This window comes from Pecten maximus, chromosome 1 (genome assembly GCF_902652985.1).
Source record: "Pecten maximus chromosome 1, xPecMax1.1, whole genome shotgun sequence".
Lineage (NCBI taxonomy): Eukaryota > Metazoa > Mollusca > Bivalvia > Pectinida > Pectinidae > Pecten > Pecten maximus.
The window spans coordinates 44,685,955-44,707,350 of NC_047015.1; the positions used below are offsets into that span (position 1 = coordinate 44,685,955).

The window sequence follows — 21,396 nt, forward strand, 5'->3', positions numbered from 1 at the left end:
TCCATGTAAATCTTTACTTTATCAAGTGTCTCCATGTAAACATTTACTTTTCAACTGTCTCCATGTAAATCTTTACTTTATCAAGGGTATCCATGTAAACATTTACTTTTTCAACTGTCTCCATGTAAACATTTACTTTTTCAACTGTCTCCATGTAAACAGTTACTTTATCAACTGTCTCCATGTAAACATTTACTTTTTCAACTGTCTCCATGTAAATCTTTACTTTATCAACTGTCTCCATGTAAACAGTTACTTTATCAACTGTCTCCATGTAAACATTTACTTTATCAACTGTCTCCATGTAAATCTTTACTTTATCAACTGTCTCCATGTAAATCTTTACTTTATCAACTGTCTCCATGTAAACATTTACTTTTTCAACTGTCTCCATGTAAATCTTTACTTTATCAAGGGTATCCATGTAAACATTTACTTTTTCAACTGTCTCCATGTAAACATTTACTTTATCAACTGTCTCCATGTAAACATTTACTTTATCAAGGATCTCCATGTAAACATTTACTTTATCAACTGTCTCCATGTAAACATTTACTTTATCAACTGTCTCCATGTAAACATTTACTTTATCAAGGGTCTCCATGTAAACATTTACTTTATCAAGGGTCTCCATGTAAACATTTACTTTGTCAACTGTCTCCATGTAAATCTTTACTTTATCAACTGTCTCCATGTAAACATTTACTTTATCAACTGTCTCCATGTAAACATTTACTTTATCAACTGTCTCCTTGTAAATCTTTTCTTTATCAAGTGTCTCCATGTAAATCTGTACTTTATCAACTGTCTCCATGTAAACATTTACTTTATCAAGGGTCACCGTTGTAAACATTTACTTTATCAAGGGTCTCCATGTAAATCTTTACTTTATCAAGGGTATCCATGTAAACATTTACTTTATCAACTGTCTCAATGTAAATCTTTACTTTATCAAGTGTCTCCATGTAAACATTTACTTTATCAAGTGTCTCCATGTTAACATTACTTATCAACTGTCTCCATGTAAACATTTACTTTATCAACTGTCTCAATGTAAATCTTTACTTTATCAAGTGTCTCCATGTAAACATTTACTTTATCAAGTGTCTCCATGTAAACATTACTTATCAACTGTCTCCATGTAAACATTTACTTTATCAACTGTCTCCATGTAAACATTTACTTTATCAACTGTCTCCATGTAAACATTAACTTTATCAAGGGTCTACATGTAAACATTTACTTTATCAACTGTCTCCATGTAAATATTTACTTTATCAACTGTCTCAATGTAAATCTTTACTTTATCAAGTGTCTCCATGTAAACATTTACTTTATCAAGTGTCTCCATGTAAACATTACTTATCAACTGTCTCCATGTAAACATTTACTTTATCAACTGTCTCCATGTAAACATTTACTTTATCAACTGTCTCCATGTAAACATTAACTTTATCAAGGGTCTACATGTAAACATTTACTTTATCAACTGTCTCCATGTAAATATTTACTTTATCAAGGGTCTGCATTTAAAGCTTTACTTTATCAAGGGTCTCCATGTAAACATTTACTTTATAAACTGTCTCCATGTAAATATTTACTTTGTCAAGGGTATCCATGTAAACATTTACTTTATCAACTGTCTCCATGTAAACATTTACTTTATCAACTGTCTCAATGTAAATCTTTACTTTATCAAGTGTCTCCATGTAAAAATTTACTTTATCAAGTGTCTCCATGTAATTTTTTACTTTATCAAGGGTCTCCATGTAAACATTTACTTTATCAAGTGTTTCCATGTAAACATTTACTTTATCAAGTGTCTCCATGTAAACATTACTTATCAACTGTCTCCATGTAAACATTTACTTTATCAACTGTCTCCATGTAACATTTACTTTATCAACTGTCTCCATGTAAACATTTACTTTATCAAGGGTCTCCATGTAAACATTTACTTTATCAACTGTCTCCATGTAAATATTTACTTTATCAAGGGTCTGCATTTAAAGCTTTACTTTATCAAGGGTATCCATGTAAACATTTACTTTATCAAGGGTATCCATGTAAACATTTACTTTATCAACTCTCTCCATGTAAACATTTACTTTATCAACTGTCTCCATGTAAACATTTACTTTATAAACTGTCTCCATGTAAATATTTACTTTATCAAGGGTATCCATGTAAACATTTACTTTATCAACTGTCTCCATGTAAATCTTTACTTTATCAACTGTCTCCATGTAAATCTTTACTTTATCAACTGTCTCCATGTAAACATTTACTTTATCAAGGGTATCCATGTAAACATTTACCTTTTCAACTGTCTTCATGTAAACGTTTACTTTATCAACTGTCTCCATGTAAATCTTTACTTTATCAAGTGTTTCCATGTAAACATTTACTTTATCAAGTGTCTCCATGTAAACATTACTTATCAACTGTCTCCATGTAAACATTTACTTTATCAACTGTCTCCATGTAACATTTACTTTATCAACTGTCTCCATGTAAACATTTACTTTATCAAGGGTCTCCATGTAAATATTTCCTTTATCAAGTGTCTCCATGTAAACATTTACTTTATCAACTGTCTCCATGTAAATATTTACTTTATCAACTCTCCATGTAAACATTTACTTTATCAACTGTCTCCATGTAAATCTTTACTTTATCAACTGTTTCCATGTAAACAGTTACTTTATCAAGGATCTCCATGTAACATTTACTTGATCAAGGGTCTCCATGTAAACATTTTCTTTATCAAGGGTCTCCATGTAAATTTTTACTTTATCAAGAGTATCCATGTAAACATTTACTTTATCAAGTGTCGCCATGTAAACATTTACTTTATCAAGGGTATCCATGTAAACAGTTACTTTATCAACTGTCTCCATGTAAACATTTACTTTATCAACTATCTCAATGTTTTTTGTTGTAGTTGGGGTTTTTTTCGTTGTCGATATCATTCTCTGTCAGATTTGTTTTTCGTCTGAAATATAAACTAACGTCAAGTTATATCATGATACATCTAAATCTAAATAAAACCAAAGTATGAAGATAACATCCACTTGATAATCAACATGGTTTACATCTGGCCATGTATATAAACTTAAATCCACAAAGGACATTGCCTTCATTTTGTTATACCCGGGTAACAGATCTTGTCAGATTTGGTCACGTTAAAGTCAATGTTTTTTTTTATAATGAACTGATGTTTCTTTTTTTAGAAACACCGGGTCAATATTCCGTTTATGGCGTCATAATCATCGTGACATTGTATCAAGATGATTATAAATCAATTCCACAATTTTGCCAAGTTTCATTACGAGGTTAATATGGTGTTATACCGAACTGGAAGAATCAGATATCAACTGAGGGCGAAGGTTCATAATAAATAATTATTAGATATAGTCCTATTTTCCTCAATTCTCATTGGCTAAGACATGGTCACGTAGAGGTAAGAGTTTTGAGATATTGACCTGATGTTTCCAATTTCAGAAACGCCGAGTCGATATTACATTTATGACATCATAATCATTGTGTCGTCACAATGACCCCATGTCATTTTCCTGTTGTCAAGATAAATATTATGCAATACCACCTCTGATTCGGTTATTATGGTGTTGTACCGACCTATAAAAGTGAGAGCCTTCATTTAAAATATCATAGATATGTTTATGTAATAAATAGAATCTTACACTCGCCAAATTCGTCAAAATGATCATGACACATCAAAATATTGAACTCGTTTAATAAATTCTATATGACATAGCCATTTATGTAAGATCCCTATGTATAACTCCTAATGACACAGGTCATTGAGAAAGTGATTACTGCTCTTTGAGTAGTTATATAAAGTATGTGTACTTAATGTCCTATCAACTACACTGGGGATTTACAAATATATTAACATCGAGGTAAGTGTACGTTATGCCCATGTCAACTAATTTGATATTTAATAGCTAAATTCATTAAAAAAATAATTATACATGAACCATTTGGATATCATAACATTACGACAAACTCTTGTGTCCCTTTAATTAAGTATCACGTACCTATTTAATACTTGTATATATCTAAGGCTATAACAGACAGGAATCCAATCTCTTTGTATAGCTATATAAAATTTGTTGAGTAAAGTACAGCATATAAATTACTATTTTGAGATAGAAAACGTTCCCGCTTAAGAGGGAAACCCCCTGTATTTCTAACCCGATGTATCAACGATACATTCTCTGTGCATTACTTTGATTCCGCCTAGGTTGGGCAGAGTTATTTACCCTTGACCGGAAGACTGTCTAGTCATTTCGAGGACGGAACGTTGACCAATTGTTTCGGTCATTATTTCATTTACATAGTCAAAACGCCTCAGCAAAGCTCAACAGAAAACTGTTTATTATTATATAAAGCAATCTTACGTAATGTAAAATAAGTGAATATTTTATCATGCACCGGGGTACAACGGAGCGGTCACTCTAAGTAATGACCACGCTCGACGTTGCTTAACTTCGGTACAAAGACACGACACTCAATCGCACAGTCACAAAAGCTAAAGGGACAATGCAGCTGAAATGCTCATAAATAAATCCAGTCATATTTCTTCATATCTGATAAATGTCTTGAGTATTGAAATTAGCAAAAAGACGTCGACGTTTCGATATAAAATATATTAGTTGTTTCTTGTGAGTTGTTCCTTATTTACACTAGTGGCCACAAGGAACACGACTGATGTCACGCCTCCTACAAATGCAATGGAATGTGCTAATGAAGATCAACCGAAGTTAGTCACTTTGTCATTGTGATTTGGACCCTTCGACATTCTTGTCTCTCGTCGGTTATGTATAATATAACCGAGATCACTGCGCCATCTGCCTGATGGGTGGAACAAGTAACCAACCAGGAAAATACGGGACATATTGAAATCTGTTAATGTGTTAATAGATTAATCCAGAATGTCCAACAAATGTTCCACTGTAATAACGATTTGTGGTGGTTCTTGTCCATTATCAGTTATATATTGTTACCTCAATGCCTGCGTCACGTGACTGGCGGACGGAATACGAAGCAAATGTATAAATATCTTAACGTGTGAATAGATAGAGTCATGATGTAAAGCAAATGTTCATCTGTGGTGGATTATGCTAGTATAAATAACTTTTTAGATATATTTCTTCATGGAAACATATTCACAAACCGCGACAGTATCCATGACCTATTGGCTGTGGATTTTGTAGTCAACACCTTATAATCAAATTATGTTGGTCCTCTGTCTTTCTGTGTCTTTTTACACATCAATTGATTACTCAAATTAGAAGGTCAGTATATCATTAGATTATTCAACCAAAGCCAATTGTATTCCTAAAACACAAACTATTAAACTATAATAGAGCAATAAGAAATTGTCTATGCAACGTATTGATAAATATAAAATCCCTTATCTATAAAATGTAGTGAACAACTGAAATTTTCATTTCTTTCCCGCGAAGAAGAAGGCCAGTGCCTTTTTTTCTGCTTCCTTCTCTGCCTCTCTCCTTGTCTTTTTATCAGCTCCCAATTTAGAGACGAGATCTTTAACACTATCCATAAGGCTATCTTTGGATACGCTTGGTGTAACTGCTTTCCTTGGGTCTTTTGCCTCTTCTTCTTTCCTTCGGTTTTCCTCATCTGTAGCAGCAGTCTCCGCAATCTGGAAGAGAAGGTTTTGTACCGGTACTTTTGGCTGTTGAGCGGAATCAGGATATGGTGGTTTTGCAAATCCTTCAAGGGCGTTCGCAAATGCATCTACCGTCAACTCATCCCTTTTGTGAACTACGTCGTTCTTTACTTTCGTTAGCGTTTCCGCCGGAATTTTCACCACGCGTCGATTATGGACGCGTTCCTTTTCAAGACAAAAAAAGGACCGTAAATAAAACTCTGGATCCAAGTGGATTTCATCTATTTTCTTGACGATTTCTACGCAAACATCCCTCTCCAATCCCGCGAAGAGGTTGCTCGGGAAGAAGTAGTGAAGCAACCTACCCTCGTGTAGTCGATCTCTCATGTAGTCCAGGAGGTTCCTTAGTACGTCCAGTATGTCGTCACTTTTCTCTGAGTAGGTAGACGGGTCAGTGGATTCTAGCATCCAGTATAAAGCAGTTTTCCAGTGGAAGGTTGTCAGGACTTTTGAGTATTCCTCTAGTATGCTTCTCTGGAAAGCTTTGACCATCAACAAACATTTCATGTGACCTGGAGGCATTTCTTTCGTCAGCATGATTTCAGCCATATTACAAGACAGACTGAAATCTATCTCCGCCTTTTCATCTTTAACAGCAGGTTTAGCAACTACGAAAAATTGGCTTCTTGAAATAACTTCTACCACCTGGGAACGTGGCCAATGTTCTTGAAGGGCACGCTGCTTCCAATCTTCTATAAATTTCGGAGGTCCAGAAAGCCTTGCTGCTGGGATGAAGTCTTTCTCTGACTTGCTGCTATACGTCGCGTAAACTTCTTGGTGTTTTGCCTCTTCAGTCGTAGTCTCCATAAGTTCTTCTTTATTGATCTGTATACTACTAGTGTTGTCACCGGCTATTACCGATTCCCTATCTGTTTGTTTGGTAGAAACATCCATGTGTTCAGTGTCTGAATGACAAATGTTCTTAATTTCTCCTTCGGCCATACTTTCTTTTTTGTCGATCGGTTGGATCTTTGCTTTCTTGCTCGTATCGGAATCGGGAAAATTGTTCACAGTCTCTTCTTGTTTGTCGCCTGAATATTCATCCGTTGGTCTTTTGTTTGACGTTCCACTCATTCTACCAGCCAGTGCGCTCAACATTGGGCCTAATTGCTGATATATCAAGCTAGATGACGTGTCGTTAGATCTCCTATTTTGGACAAAGTCAACAACAGCTGCAAATGATGGCAAGATGTTGTTGGGATCTTCTGTCAGAGCTTTCGATCCTTTTCTACGCTCATCAAACTGTTGTCGTAAAGCGCGTTCACTCGCAGTTCTGACGTTTTGTTTTACGTTAAGATCTTTGCAATCCCAGTCGGCAAAGTTAGTCAAATTGTAGCCTAGTCTCATGTCGGTGCTGATTGCCAGATGTGGTGTATGTCGACCATGGGACGTGGAAGACCTACTCACGATGTCGAGTATACCTTTCAAGCGAGGAAATGCCAAAGTGCTGACATCCCTTAGCAACCAAGTTGGTAAGTATACGCCATCTATCAGCTGATCACAAAAATCCTGGCCCATGAAGGACCCTTTGATGTGAACAAAGCAAGGCAGGTCTTCTCTATACTCTAAACAGTCGACAGGGACTGTGAAATTACAGAGAAGAATATAATCGTAATCTCCTTCGTCCTGTTTTGAGCGTAGGCGTGTTCCCTCTTTGGTGCTCCCGACCACCATACAATATTCTTTGCCATACGCCGAAACGAAAGTGTTGATGTATCCACAGTACTGGTCTTGACGCTTATCGTTCGGTACCGGAAGTGTCATTGCCAGTAAATTGTCTAACAAACCCGCTAAAGGCATAGTCCCAATGTCATCTTCACCACCTTCCGCCATGATTACCTGAAAAATTAAAGTATCTATATACTCGCATAATCCGTAAGGTATTGTAAAATTCGTCCCTTAATGCCGATGGATATTTGTTTTTTTTCTCTCTCAAGCTTATAATGAAGATTCCGTTAAGAAACAACATTGATAAAGTGTCTTCCCTTGTCTATATAAAACTTGTGTGTTTAAGTTGAGACAACAACGAAGAAGCCACTAAAAAGTACGCAATATATGGTAATTGTGTAATAGTCTACTTTCAGTTTCATTTGTTATCTGGATGAAATGATCCTGAGAGAAGACATAGGAATTAGAAGAATATCATTAAGACATTATATCACGCCCCTCATTCGAAAACATCAACTCCACCATTCTGCATGCACGTCCTTTGCACACAACACATCCGACGTCATTCTGAGTACAAAACAAGACCGCCCCTTCACAGTTAGGGTTTTTCGTTCTACACACACCTCATGACAACCACTCAATCGCACATCACGTCCGCTGTGTTACAAGTCCGCCGCCATCCTCAACCTCAATCGCACAAAAAGCCAGCCCCTTTACATGTACAACTCAACGTCACTACACCAACCCTCCGCCCCACACGAACACACGTCCGCCGCCCCTACACACACAAGCGTACTGCCCCCTACACAAACGCAAGTCGGCCTCATTTTACACACACGACTACACTACAGATCATTTATTCTAGCTAGACTATCAACGAAATGCATGTCATTGTTAATTGGAGATATATCCTAATATTCAGGTAACTTTTCATTATTTGTTTAATTTTGAAAATGTCAGTGTAACATTATGATCAACGACGTATTGATAAAAATATTCGTGTATTTGGTCACGATGGACGTGTGTATAGTTCAGCGGAATGATTGTCGATATATACAACACATGGTAACGCAATATGGTCAATCAAAGTTCAAGGGAAATGAGTAGACAGTTACTTACCAATAAGTCGAGCTTACTACGGGACTGTCTACATCTGAACACCAAAATGGCACCGTCTGATCCTTGCCGTTACTAATTACCGATCGAGTGGGATTTCCAATAGGTCTATAAATAGCGGTGACGAAGTTTTGGATTCGAAACTTGATGGAATAACCCAGTTCAAAGTATCGATTTGACTTTTCGTTAATAGTTCAAGTCAAACATGGCCTTTTGATATATATGTTTCACGTAGGAAAGTTTATTAGATATTCCAAATATTTTAGACTACCACAGCTAATATTCTTGTGGTAGCACTGATCTACATGTTTACTAGACCAGAACATTATATACGTGTACATACCATAGACAAACATTGATTTACATTCAGCAGAAATTAGTCACTGGAAACTTCCGCAAATGGTTATTAGCTTTCGTTTTACCCTACGACAGTGTAGGGATGACTATAGAGCCGTCTTAGGGATTTTCTGTCGGGTAACTGTTGTATAAAGTACACGAATAGATTAAAGAGTTCAACATCTGGTCCAAAATGACAAATGGAGTTATTGTTTGCCCTCTATACGTCATTTGTTCGTTTTTACAGAGGGACCAATGTGAGAGAAATATTACCTTCAGATCGAGGAAGATTGATATCATAAAAGCTATGATGTGTAAGAAATGTTGTTATCGGAAATTTTACTGTATGACAAGTCAGATTCAGAGTCGAAGATTGCCGGGATTCGGACCGCTCTACTAGAGTTCATGTTCTGTCCCCAAAACAACGCCCTAGAGTACACGTTCTACCATCCCAAACATTAAATCATAAAGTACAAGTTATGTAACCTCCAATTTACGACCTATATCATATCTTAGAATGTAGGTAATGCTATCCCAATATTACATCCTAGATTACAGGTAATGTTTTCCCAATATTACATCCTAGATTAGAGGTAATGTTACCCCAATATTACATCCTAGAGTACAGGTAATGCTACCCCAATATCACATCCCAGATTACAGGTAATGTTACCCCAATATCACATCCCATATTACAGGTAATGTTATCCCAATATTACATCCTTGATTACAGGTAATGCTACCCCAATATCATATCCTAGATTACAGGTAATGTTTCCCCAATATTACATCCTAGAGTACAGGTAATGTTACCCCAATATTACATCCTAGATTACAGGTAATGTTTCCCCAATAGTACATCCCAGATTACAGGTAATGTTACCCCAATATTACATCCTAGATTACAGGTAATGTTTCCCCAATATTACATCCTTGAATACAGGTAATGTTACCCCAACATCACATCCCAGATTACAGGTAATGTTACCCCAATATCACATCCTAGATTACAGGTAATGTTTCCCCAATATTACATCCTTGAATACAGGTAATGTTACCCGAATATTACATCCTAGATTACAGGTAATGTTACCCCAATATTACATCCTAGATTACAGGTAATGTTACATCAATATTACATCCTAGATTACAGGTAAAGTTACCCCAATATCACATCATAGATTACAGGTAATGCTACCCGAATATCACATCCCAGATTACAGGTAATGCTATCCCAATATTACATCCCAGATTACAGGTAATGTTACCCCAATATCACATCCTAGATTACAGGTAATGTTTCCCCAATATTACATCCTTGAATACAGGTAATGTTACCTCAATATATACATCCTAGATTACAGGTAATGTTACCCCAATATTACATCCTAGATTACAGGTAATGTTACCTCAATATTATATCCTAGATTACAGGTAATGTTACCCCAATATTACATCCTAGATTACAGGTAATGTTACTTCAATATTACATCCCAGATTACAGGTAATGTTACCCCAATATTACATCCTAGATTACAGGTAATGTTACCCCAATATTACATCCATTATTACAGGTAATGTTACCCCAATATTACATCCAGGTTAACAGGTAGTGATACTCTAATATTACATCCCAGATTACAGGTAAATGTACCCAAATATTACATCCGAGATTACAGGTAATGTTACCTCAATATTACATCCCAGATTACAGGTAATGTTACTCCAATATCATATCCTAGATTACAGGTAATGTTACCCTTATATCACATCCTAGATTACAGGTAATGTTACCCTAATAGTACATTCTAGATTACAGGTAATGTTACCTCAATATTACATCCTAGATTACAGGTAATGTTACCCTAATAGTACATTCTAGATAACAGACAATGTTACCCCCATATTACATTCGAGATTGCAGGTTTTGTTCCCGAAAATGAAATCATATAGTATATCATGATTTATTGCCAAACACGACATCCTATAGTGCAAAATTTGTTCCTTTAAATACTACACGAGGGTCATTTTATTTATCAATGGAGCTCCATGCTCAAGAGTGCATATTCTGTTCCACACAATCGGTTGTAATGTTTGTACTAGGATAGCTGACATACTAGAACAAAGTCCAATGTGCTATTGTCTCTGGTACACCTGTGTATCAGTACACGAACCTGACATAAACAAAACTGACGAAATAATAACACAAGCTGGCTATTTGATATCAAATTATAAGTAACGATACACAAATTGTTACTCCTGTCATTCATGGCTTGGTTACCGAGACCATAATTATTGCGAAGGTGTTGTAAGAAAACAAAAGTAAAACTTGTGGTCATAATAACATGCATAACACCACATGAATAAATGAACAATTCGACGAATTTAACATAAGCGTGCTTATCAAATGGGGCTCAGGCAAAGTCTACACAGGTCGTTGTAGATTCGCGATGACAAACTGAAAATGCTGCGAAATGTGTAATACATAGTAGTTTTTGACTACAAGTGAATTCATTAAACATTTTTTACAATTTCTTAATATAATTTATTATAGACAATATAACATTATTTCCTTGACGCTATATAATTTCTTTGAGTAGACCAGATAGTTCGAACACGGTAAATAACGCAAACATCGTGTCCTGTGTTTTAGATTCAGGTGAAGTGAGATAAGTGTCAAACGTCTTCATGATCCTGTCTACAGGCACCATCAGTGGTCTCCCCTTCTCCACCAAATCTTTAGTCAAATCAGTACAGATCGCCGAAGCCACCTTCACCACAGCCTTTTGGAACAACGGCGTATTGTCGGATGACTGGGGTGGTTCTCTAACAAATTGTTCCAAAGAAGAAACGATGTTGTCAACGACAAATTCATCAATGTCAATGCGTAGAGATTTTTGCAGTTTTTCAACGTAAGATCGAGGCACTTCAACAGTCCTTACACTACTGTTAATATCTTCATGCCTGAAAAACTCCCGTAATGCATCTACGGGATCGTCCAGAATTTCTGTGAGCTTATCTTCAATCGCACTGGTAGTTAATGCATCCAAATGACCAATGATATTGCTGGTATTGAAGTAATGTTGTAGACTAGATTTACGAAGACTTTTAAGCATGTAATTCATTACATCCTTCACCAAACTGAGCACATTCTCAACCCTATCTTTTGCTATCTGCGAGTGGTCAGCGACCTCTGACACCCAGTATAATGCTGTTTTCCAATGGAAGGTAGTGAGGTGATCACAATACTCATCTAAATGACTGCTCTGGTACGCTTTGATCATGAGAAGGCATTTTCTTTGAACAGGATACATGCAAGCAGATAGTTGTATCTCTGCTGAGATGTAGGACAGACAAAAGTCAATATTTTTCTCTGACGCGCTATTTGCCAATGGATTACAAATCACGTAAAACTCACTGTTGCATATACTGTTCACTACGTCGCCCCCTGGCCACGCCTTGTCACACACGCGTGATTTCCACGTATCCAGATGTTTGGGTGGACCGTCCAATGGAAATGTAGCAATGAACTTTTTTTGCGATTTCCATCGGTAGCTTGCATAAAATGCCTCATCACTATCAGTACTTTCTGGCGACCCTAATTCTTCCTCCGAGTCTGTCGTGTCTGGTTTGGCTGTTCTGGTTGGCATTGTAGCTTGGCTGTTTATCTCGTCTATAACTGCATTAACCAAGGGGCCCAAATACTGAAAATATTGCGTACTAGTTCCGTGATTGTCACTCAGAGTTTTCGTCAAAATTGTCAGCTTCCTCAAAACTTCAATAACTTTGTCGTTGATGAACATCAAAAATGGCGAATTTCTTATCCTCTGTCGGAAAAGCCTGTACACTTTATCAGCGTCAGTATCCGTTGACTTCGGTCTTATTGGAATCTCGTCACAAACCCAGTCTGTGTAGTTTGTAAGAGTAACGCCTGGCTTGTTTGGCGTAGAAATGTCGATATGAGGAGCGTGCTGACCTTGGAAAGCGCTAACCAGCAAAACAAAGGAAAACAGTCCACGTAGTCCTGTGAATGCTTCACTTCTGACTGTTTCGAGGAGGTTACTAGGGAGATATTTTCCGTCAACTAGCTCAACTGGAAGTTCATCGTGTAATTCCCTGCCGTCGATGTGAACAACACATGGGTCTATGTCATTGTAGTGCAGATACTTTGAACTTATTTGTATTTCGGAAATCATCAAATAATCAAAGTCTCCCTGATCCTGGTTTGACCGTAGTCTCGTCCGCTCGGTGGCACTGCCTACTACCATGCATCGCTCGTCCCCGTACAATGATAGAAGACTGTTGATATAACGGCAGTAACGATCTTGTTGGAGGTCTGAGGGAACAGGTGTAGCTTTTTTCAACAATTCTTTTGTCAACTGCTCAAAGGTCTGTGCACTGTAAATGTCGCGTTCATCATCGTCGATGTCGCTCATGGTTTAGGTCTTCTGAAACGGGAGATAAACCAAAGCGTCTATAAAAACCCAGCAGGCATTAGCAAGCAAATTATCTGACATGCAGTAGATGTTTAGACTCAAAGTTAAAAATAGCTCGGCTCCACATGTTAGAAGCAGCAGATATACCATAAGATATAACACATAACGATGTTTAATGTTTACACAATCTTTTCGTATTTTCTTATATTCGGTCGGCATATCGAATCAATGTGGTATACAACAATTCAAACTTACCTATTATCTCCGAGGATTTGGCAGCATTATTAGGCGTAGCCTGTTCTCCTAAACTCCTGTCAAACTGCACTATCGACCTTCTGTCGGTACCCGAAACATCGCGAGCTGTACACTACGACTGTTTTGTAAGCATTTGTTTTAAACCTGTTTTTGTGTAGTTTAACAGAGGCATCAGACCAATACAGTTGTGTGAATGGGCTTAGCACTGGGCTTTGTAAGACACGGCGGTATATGTGTAACTTAAACATGTACGTATACATGTTCCTTTAGATATAATCGTCTGGTAAGTCATGGTGTATTTACCCTGGAGGTCATTGTGTATAGACTCTTGACCAAACGCAGTAATTAATTCTTCAATACAATAGTTGTTTATAGCAGGATGTATCTGTGGAATTCCTATTGTCATGTTATATTGTCAGACACAATGATAAAATGGACTCGAAACAAAATGAAGTCAAAACATTAAGCAGACTGCCGTAATTCCAAATATTTCTATCACACTTTGGACATTAGCTTAACATGTATCACCACTAATTAAACAGTGTTATGTGATTTGTTTTCGGTATGACGCCAAAACAAGTTACTGGATTGATACATCTACATAGAATGACAGGCCGTTACATATCACATCTGTCTGTTATTTCGTTTTGTTTTCAGGGGTTAAACGTCCTCGCAACAGCCAGGGTCACATGAGGAGGAGTGTCAAGGAAACAAATCACAGCAAGACAGGGCAGTAAGGAAGGGAAGGAACGATTGAGTGTTGCAATGGGGGTAGAAGACCTATGTTGGTCTCTTCAGTGTCCCCTAAATAGGTAATACAGAGGAAACTCCTTGATTCTCCATGGACCCACTTCTTTCGCCTTCTACGATTTACATACAGTGGGACACATCGGGCCTTATTCTAGGGCTTTTCAGCTCCCCTGAACAGAAGACATTGGAGAAACCATCCCCGACCCAGAAGAAGGGGTTGGGTTGGGTTGGGTTGGGGGGGCTTATTTAGTCGCCTCTTAAGAACAGTGAGATACAGCAGGCATATACTTTCCCCGCTCCCTGCATAGGTTACCACAACTGTAAATCAGCGTATATTAAAAAATGACCTCGAGTTGTTCCCTAGAGAGTGTTTTAACTTGGTTCTTTACATAAATAGTTGTATCGTTAAATTATTATCTTGTCTATATCTTTTTTATTATCTGTACACATCCTCGACATGACTGCATTGTATTTATACTTACTACTGCCAAAAATCGTTATCCCAAACTCTGATAAGTCCAGAGACATTGTTTAACTCGAAGTACCTCAAAACCTCGGGGTATCTCGATTTTGTCTTGACCCCACTGACTTCGACTGTATCAAAACTGTGCTTGTCATTACTGTATTCTGTGCATGTGTCAATTAAACTGACTTTCGCCTGCTTTGATATCAGATGATAAAGGTAAACAACATCATTAAAAATAGTGATAGCAATTAAATATGATGCATGTATGTAATTAAATCGAGACACAGCATATTAGCATAGTGCAGATTTACAGACAATACCGGAAATTATATTAGTCAGCAACTGAATAAAGACAAGTGTGTTTCTGGAAACGGCTTGGAGTATCAGATCATTTGATACAAAATTCAAAATTTGGGACCTGTAAATGTCAACATTCCTATATTTTAATAAATTAAACATATCCAACACTATTGTTTGAACTTTTATATTTGACATATTTTGACGATATAATTTAAATAAATGCATTGACAATGTGCACGTGTTCGACTATTAAAGTGAAAATAATATTGCAAAATGCATTCCCTTGTCAAATTACAATGTTATTACATTATATACTTGTAGAATATACAGTAGATATATTAGTTGTATTAATTAAGATATTTTCGACCAACAGTTTATAATTACACTTGATGATGAATCAGAACACATGCTCAGTCAGCTAGATAGTAACACTCAAGATCACCCGTGTTGATAATAAGAGGTACACAACGTACCTAAATTACACTCTGGTGACATTAAAAATTGTAACTAGGATTAGATGAATGAATTAAGAATTTTGGGACAGCTAGTACTTCTATATTCAGTATTCCATTGAATGTAATCGAATACTATTTCAGACACCATTTTACGTATAGACCTTTCCTCCAAATAGTTTTTTTGAATTCGTCAACTTTTAAAACTTTAATCATTCTTTCAATCTGTTGATGGTATATTCGAACTAATTATTGTCGTCCACGCAATCAATATACCAATATAATATTTGCATATTCCACATGCATAAAACTGTATTTAGGTTTCCATAAACAGACATGTTCAAACCATTCTATTGATAAGGATCATAGGGGGTCCTTGAAACTATATATGAATGTTGAAACATAGACTTGTATTTAACATCAGAACAGAGAATGAAATAGCAGGTTAAGCCAGACACCAATGTGAACCGGTATTCAAGGTATAGAACATTTTAGATATTAACAGAAATTTTTTATAAGAAAGGAAGACAATTTTACACGTTTCGTTAAGTTATTACATAACTCTTACCTTGAAATACGAGTTCGTTAGACCTCTATCAAGTGTGATAATAGTATCACCAGTTGTATACTACATCAACCCATCGGACCAGCGGTAGAATCAAACACAAAGCTTTCAGTTTAAAACAATATGCATATCCTCACACTGCAGGATATATCATAATACTCTACACTTCCCTGACCTGTTAAATACAGGCATGTCAATTACACATGTTTATGACCACAGACTTGTCACAAGTGTAGCAATGTCGGTACGAGAATGAAAAGGATAGTTCTCATAGAATCACGACAGGCCACGGACTATTATTAGAATGGCAACAAGTTTATTTAAAGAAAAAGAAAGATAGAAATTTAAATAATATTTGAATTTAATTTACGATATCTATCTACGATCTAAGTGATCTATTATTTATTTACCTCATAATCAAAATGCATTTCTTTTTACCACATGTTAACCTTCATGTCGTTCATTACAATGCATTTAATTGAATAAAGATAACATGAACAACAATGGGTTTGTACATGAATATGTTGAATTAATTAGTAGGTTTTACGACCTATGCATATTTCATATCAAAATCTACCAATACAGTTGACATCGTCAACTACACATCACCTAACACTGAAGTTGATTGGACAAGGAGCGAGACGATATCAATGCCATTGTGACGCTTCTACACCGGAATCTGATATGATGAAACTATAACGTAACACGTCAATCATGTTTAAAAGAAGTAATAAAGAAATCTTGATTATTTCTCATGAATGTTTATATTTCTATGAATTTTGATTATCAAAGTATCAACGCAAGTCGCCCCATGGGGCTTCTAAGTAAATATATATTAGTATGTACGTGTAATTGAAATCCATACTGTCTTAAACACTGAAAATAGATAACTTATCTAATGCAGTGATGCATATCGAGCCGTTTATCACAAAATATGTATTTGATTATATGAATTCTTATGAAAAAAGAGCTGCAATACAATGTATTACAATTAAGAAAACAAATAAATTTGATAATTATTTTCATAAAAACTCAAGCCACATTTAACGACCGTATCTTTAAAAACTAAAGCATTGTACATATAGTTATAAACAATACTACAAAAGAGAAAACAATTGGACGAGAGTTGGGCGAGATCGCAGTTTTTGTCTCAACTCCCAATTGCAACCTGTACCATAAGAGTCTTTGCCAATCTGTAACCCTCCCAAGACCCGCCTTAGTATCTCCGCAATAAAGATGAGTATTTTCCGGATGTCTACGGGCAATTGCAGATCTAAATCCGCTGGCCTTTAGTTCATCAATATATCTCCGGCCTATGCCTTAAAATTAGTGATTATCTAGCAGGTTGTGTTTTAGTGTGTATTTAAAAGTTCTTTAAAACAACTTAAACGTTAACAGTATAATTTCCCGGCACTATTTATGATAAACTCTTAAGAAAGAATTTGGGTGGACGAGTGGACTATTTGGTAAGGCACTGGCGTTAAACCTGGGCGATATGGGTTCGAGCTACTCCGGTTTCCTCCTCCAGTAAGACCCATCACGCGCTTCCATCCAGGCGAACAAAAATGATTGATATACCTGAAGTTGATATCACTTAATTTGCAATTATTTAAAACAAATACATTTTAAAGAAAGAGGTTACCTTTGTAAAGTGTAGATAAATCCAATCGCTGACCATATCACTCGGAAATCTCAGACACATACAAAAAGGACGATGGGTGGAACCTTTCTCATTACATACTGACGATGAAAACAGAATAAAGGAAGAAGAAACAGGTATGTATACACTGCAACATACAATGTGTGAGGTCGTAACTAAGTGTGTGTATTGTTTTAGGGAAATACCACGGAACCAGGTTTCTCTGCCTTCGTGTCTATAACCATTGGGTTCAGTGGTGAGCTAAGCGGTGAAAGTGTCAATGGGGAGCAGAATGTTGTTGAATCCTATACGGCCAGTGACATGTTTACGGTATAGAAGTGTCACCGAGGACATGTCCCCATACCAAACCATAGATATGTACAACTCATAACGCTTTTATGGTAGTTCCCAAAATACACTAAAATTACGTTAGTCGTATTTCGTTCATTTCCTGGTGAATATTACTATCATCTTCGGAAAATTCCCTTCATTCTTTAGAATATTTAATTTCTTTTGCTTACTGATTTGTTGCCATTATATGAGCCTCGCATAATTTAGATGTGACGTATAAAAAGTTGCTATTTTTTTGTAATCAGGATTAATACTTAATCACGATTAATACATAATCATAATTAATACATAATCACAATTATAATACATAATCAGGATTAATACATAATCACGATTTATACATAATCACGATTATAATACATAGTCAAGATTAATACATAATCACGATTAATACTTAATCACGATTAATACATAATCATAATTAATACATAATCACAATTATAATACATAATCACGATTAATACATAATCACGATTAATACATAATCACGATTAATACATGATTATAATTAATACATAATCACAATTAATACATAATCACGATTAATACATGATTATAATTAATGTAAAATCATAACCAATACATAATCACAACAAATACATGATAACAACTAATATATAATCGGCACTAATACATCAATAAACAACGTCTGGAACATACTTGATTCTTATCTAAAATCAAAACTAGCAAACAAAATTGATAATTACAGCTAATCATAACTAATGCATGTCAAATTAGCTTTGATGACTGCTAAAATGACATTGACTTATCAATCACATATTTAAATAGCAACAACGTCTAAATAAAAAGATAAAGACGAACGAGATAGTTTGATCTAGTCTCGGCCATACATCACCCAATCCCGAGGAGTTATAGTGTGGTGTCAGTTATATCGCTGGGAACACAAACGTGTGTTTTATTTATAACTGATTTACTATAGGTCGGGATGTTTACAATCAAATGTGTTAATTGAAACACTTATTGAGAAATGATTTTAATATTTATCTTATATGACCAAATATATGTACTTATTGAGAAATGATTTTAATATGTATCTTATATGACCAAATAAATGTGTTAATTGAAACACTTATTGAGAAATGATTTTAATATTATTCTTTTATTACCAAATAAATGTGTTAATTAAGCACCTTTTCACGGAAGTTCAACACTTATTGAGAGATGATTTTAATATTAATTTCATATTACCAAATAAATGTGTTAATTAAGCACCTTTTTTACGGAAGGTCTTAATATAATCTTTTATGCAAACGAAGGTTGTTAACCAAAACACCTATCGGAGGAAACATCTTAATGGATTTGATATATGAATGCTCAGTGTCCTTCAGCCATCAGTTATGTTAAAATGCATAGAGAGCATTTCCCCAAACTCATGTACCTTGTTAAACAATAACCGCACTTGAGTAGTCTGCCGAGCAACGATGGAAGTGGTGTAAGATATATTATGAGGAGAGGTAGGTGTATCACTGGTGATAATTGTCAATTTTACACAGGAAGAAACCACTATTACTACAGGTAACTGTCTAGGTATGGTTAACTACGGAAGCGTATTAGGCTCACATTGGAGTATGTTTTTCATGGCATGCGAAACACATTTTATCTGGCGGCCGCCACTTGTTATAATACATCATGACGTCACCGAAACAAATAATTTCTAAATCATCATATTGGAAAGTGTTGTGTTAACATCCTCGAACAGCCAGGTTTATATCGGACGGTGTCAAGGAGACTCCACTAGAAGGAAGCAAAGCACAGAACGACAGAGCGGACAAGAAGGAAAGAAAAAGATTGGAAAGAACATATAGAAAAAGAAAGATAGGAAAGATAGGAAAAGAAAAGACAGAAATTAAAAGAGAGGAAACGAAGAAAGGAGAATGAAAAGAAAGGGAAAGAGATGATAGAAAGGAAGAAAATAGAATAAATGGAAAGTCAGGTAAGAAAGGAAAGAAAGGGGAAAATAATAGGGGAAAAACTGGAAAAGAAGAAAAATATTGTTATGAAAGGAAAAGATTGGAAAGAAAGGAGAAGATTGAAAAGAAAGGAAAAGACATGAAAAAATGGAACAGATAAGAGAGAAAGGAAAAGACTCGTCCTGAAAGAAAGAAAGATGGAAAGAAAGGACAAATAATCCAAGTAATGCAACCGGGGCTTCATTCCACCATCAGTATATACTAAATGTGAAATCGATATTGTTTTCCCTTGCATGATCAAAATAATGACAATCTGATATAATGTGCTTCAATAAAACTGGAGAATATACCGAAAACTTTTTTTTCTTTGAAAACAATGAAATGTTTGATGGGATGATATTTGTATCTTAGTTCCCTACAATGCATCATCGACATTCAAGGAGTTGTTCATTACCCACGACTTCTGGTAGGATTGAACAAAAGTCAAACAAGTGTATTTACCTTCAAAAAGGAATTTAAAAGAGTATAAATGTGCCATAAATATATATCGTCTTGCTATGACTCATCTTTGATCACGCAGGATATCAGGAAAGTAAAAAAAAAATTAAAACGGGCCTGATTGAATCTAACATTAGAAGTAACGGGACTAACACCATAGTTTAGATACAGTTTACATATTTAAATATTGATAGTGTACTGGGATGGACAACTGTGTATACTCTGTGCTTTGTTTAAACAATATTCTGAATATTTTGCTTCCAGCCTTTTTCACGATTTGAGCAGCAGGTCATGATGTGTCTAACATCAGATTGGAGTAATGAAATGTGAAGAGTTGACGACAGTAGTATAGGTAAGGTCTAGGAAGGCTATTTACTCAATATTCTCATATTCTGACAGTATTTTTATTCACGAAAGCATATCTGGACATTGTTTTCCTATCTCATTCTGACAGTAGTTCTACACAGGAAAATAATTGCATATAGGAACTGTAGCCCGACACTGCTACAGTGCTAGTATTGTTAGATGACAGCACCTAAACAGTATTAAGCCCTCGTATGGCAAGCCAAGTTGCCATTTATTCACGGAGCAACGTTGATCAAGGATTTTACCAAATTATATAAGATATCTTATATAATAAATGAGATATCTTAAATACTTTTCTTTATAAGATCTCTTATAAAAGATATAAGATATTTTATATATTTTATGAGATATCTTATATATTATAATATAAGATATCTTATAAAATTTAAATAGATATCTCATAAACAAGATATCTTATTTAATTTGGTTAAATACTGGATCAATATTGCTCCGCGAATAAATGACAACTTGACTTGCCATACCCTCGGTACAACTGAGGAGACACAGGAGGACGAAACAACTGTATGATGTGGTATAAGTCATTTTAG

The 21,396-nt window shown here is 35.6% G+C and overlaps 3 protein-coding genes across 3 annotated transcripts in view; all 3 read right to left on the reverse strand.

The window, feature by feature from the left end:
• The window catches only part of LOC117344825, a 39,504-nt gene extending 23,238 nt beyond the window's left edge, over window positions 1-16,266 (reverse strand). The window contains exon 1 of the mRNA XM_033907694.1: window positions 16,067-16,266. The gene's annotated coding sequence lies outside the window, so the exon portion shown is untranslated. The remainder of the gene's footprint in view (window positions 1-16,066) is intronic.
• LOC117334717 lies at window positions 4,380-8,605 on the reverse strand. Its single transcript, XM_033894510.1, has 2 exons — window positions 8,507-8,605; window positions 4,380-7,558 (listed from the first exon to the last, which is right to left on the reverse strand). The coding sequence occupies exon 2, from the start codon at window positions 7,550-7,552 to the stop codon at window positions 5,474-5,476; it is 2,079 nt and encodes a 692-aa protein (XP_033750401.1). The 5' UTR covers window positions 7,553-7,558; window positions 8,507-8,605; the 3' UTR covers window positions 4,380-5,473.
• On the reverse strand, window positions 10,735-13,781 carry LOC117334742. Its single transcript, XM_033894536.1, has 2 exons — window positions 13,531-13,781; window positions 10,735-13,287 (listed from the first exon to the last, which is right to left on the reverse strand). The coding sequence occupies exon 2, from the start codon at window positions 13,273-13,275 to the stop codon at window positions 11,419-11,421; it is 1,857 nt and encodes a 618-aa protein (XP_033750427.1). The 5' UTR covers window positions 13,276-13,287; window positions 13,531-13,781; the 3' UTR covers window positions 10,735-11,418.
• Window positions 16,267-21,396: the final 5,130 nt, after the last annotated feature.

Coding starts and splice junctions, on each gene's coding strand:
- LOC117334717 (XM_033894510.1), bottom strand. CDS start 7,552: ATGGCGGAAGGTGGTGAAGATGACATTGGGACTATGCCTTTAGCGGGT.
- LOC117334742 (XM_033894536.1), bottom strand. CDS start 13,275: ATGAGCGACATCGACGATGATGAACGCGACATTTACAGTGCACAGACC.